A 2,032-nucleotide genomic window follows, 5' to 3' on the forward strand; every position below is an offset into this window, starting at 1 on the left:
AGCTGTAACTCGTGTCACTGTCTGTTACAACAGACAGTTTATACTTTTGCATTATTTGAGTTATTACAATAAATGTATTTCCTCAGTAAGGCATGACAAGAAKGAATATTACTTGTGACAAGCATTTGATATCTTGAAAGAGAGGATTGCCYACAAAACGTCCAGTTTTATTTTGCTTGACAAAAATCATAAAGATGCAAACTGACAGCATTCCACCTAGCTTGACTAGATTATATAGAATTTAAAGTTATTATTTGAGTGATTTATAGATAGTAATTTCCAAGACGATGTATAATGTTCATATTATGTTTATGATTAACATAATATCAACCTGTGGAGTGTTATTGTGAAAGGAGCCCCAGTTACACTACAGTTAATAATGAAGATCAAATTCAGATTCTGAGTTATACACACATTTTCAAAGTAGTCACAACAAATTTAATGATTTAGAGGGCGGAGGCAACTCGAGCAGATAAAGTAATGCGATAGAATGAACATAAGACCATCTGGACACTCGTTTGATATAATAGTGAGTTCTGTTTCTACGAGGTACCTGAACGCAGCAGATGGATACGGATATGACGCGTAGGATATTGCGTATTGATGACACAATTCAAAATGGCGGCGCTGGCGTCCTTGATGCTGAAGTCCAGAGCAGGTACGAAACAACGTTAATTATAACACCTTACGCGCATTTTAATGCAATAAAAAAAGCGAACATTTTGTAGTTCTGTCCATTGTCTGTTCGCTGGTGTTAGCTTTTCTCTGTTAGCACAGCGTTTTGTTTGCTAACCTACCTAGTTAGCCCTCTGCTTAGGGACAGTCAATTAAACACATTGGAAACGTCACTCAAACCAGTTCAGCAGTGTTTGCAGCATTCAGCCGTCCAGAAACGTCTCTGCTGTGTTGGTTTTAGGTCTTCTGGTTTCCAGTGAGTCCTACCTGCTGGATTCGGTGAGGTTTGCTTCGAAGAAGGCCGGAGGCAGCTCAAAAAACCTCGGAGGGAGGAGCCCTGGCCGGAGGTTTGGCTTTAAGAAAGTGGATGGTAATATTTGCCCCCCATCTGAACACCTCTGGAAGCTCTGAAATGATCTACAAAGCATGTATTCCACATTGTGTTGATCATTATTTTTGTTATGTTCTYAAGGCAGCTTTGTACATGCTGGGAACATCCTTGCAACACAGAGGAAGTTAAGGTATCACCCTGGAGCACATGTGAGTAACCCTTTTTTTTTCTATCCAGGGATGTAGAGATAAAATTTCAATGCTAATTCAGCTTGAGAGAGATTTCATAGTTAAATAAAGCAGGTAATTATTAATTTACTGTATGCTGCAATAACCTTGCTGTAGAAGTAGGCAAATATGTCATTAACTGACTTGGGCTTTAAACGGATTAAATCATATTAGCCTTAAAAATCTTACAGAAACCTTGTTGTCACAGCRACTTGTTTTGCTCTGAGGACYAATATCGTACGCTGTGCAGGAAGTTGTTTATTATGACATTAAATGTAACAGTGACATGCAGTTTGCATCCAGTTGGGGAGTTTTGATGTATCGTTGGTAGTTTTATGATTGTCCTGCAGGTTGGCCTGGGAACCAACAACACCCTCTTTGCACTGGAGGACGGCCACGTCAGGTTCACCAAGGAGGTCTACATCCCACCGCCCCGAAACCCCGAGGTCACCCGCGTCATCACCAAGCTGCCCAAAGGAGCCGTGCTCTACAAGACCTTCATCAGCGTGATGCCAGTGAAACAGGAGGGCAAATTCAAACTGGTGGACCTGGTCTGAAAGAGCTGGAGTGCAACCAAGGACTTTGTATTTTTCTTTTYGGCAGAGCTACAGAAAAGTCAGTGGACTGAACTGACTCTTAGCCTGGCTGCTGATTATACTGACAGCTCCATTCTGACTTCTCATAGAGATGAACATGATTAACAGACCCTTCTTCAGTAACGCTTTGATACGTTTCCTGTTGCATTCAGAACTAATTCTCATTTAAGAAAATGAAATTAGTCTGTCACTTATGTATTTAT

General features: G+C 40.7%; 1 protein-coding gene across 1 annotated transcript; it reads left to right on the forward strand.

The window, feature by feature from the left end:
* The first annotated feature begins 553 nt into the window (after nt 1-553).
* On the forward strand, nt 554-2,026 carry mrpl27 (mitochondrial ribosomal protein L27). Its single transcript, XM_008437704.2, has 4 exons — nt 554-658; nt 917-1,045; nt 1,148-1,215; nt 1,584-2,026. The coding sequence occupies exons 1-4, from the start codon at nt 604-606 to the stop codon at nt 1,788-1,790; spliced, it is 459 nt and encodes a 152-aa protein (XP_008435926.1). The 5' UTR covers nt 554-603; the 3' UTR covers nt 1,791-2,026.
* The last annotated feature ends 6 nt before the right edge of the window (nt 2,027-2,032 follow it).

Source organism: Poecilia reticulata, linkage group LG19 (genome assembly GCF_000633615.1).
Source record: "Poecilia reticulata strain Guanapo linkage group LG19, Guppy_female_1.0+MT, whole genome shotgun sequence".
NCBI lineage: Eukaryota > Metazoa > Chordata > Actinopteri > Cyprinodontiformes > Poeciliidae > Poecilia > Poecilia reticulata.

What these genes read in the sequence shown, in the direction of transcription:
- mrpl27 (XM_008437704.2), top strand. Translation starts at nt 604, where the DNA reads ATGACACAATTCAAAATGGCGGCGCTGGCGTCCTTGATGCTGAAGTCC. An exon ending in GATGCTGAAGTCCAGAGCAG is followed by an intron (nt 659 to 916) that starts GTACGAAACAAC and finishes TGTTGGTTTTAG; the next exon opens with GTCTTCTGGTTTCCAGTGAG. An exon ending in GGTATCACCCTGGAGCACAT is followed by an intron (nt 1,216 to 1,583) that starts GTGAGTAACCCT and finishes ATTGTCCTGCAG; the next exon opens with GTTGGCCTGGGAACCAACAA.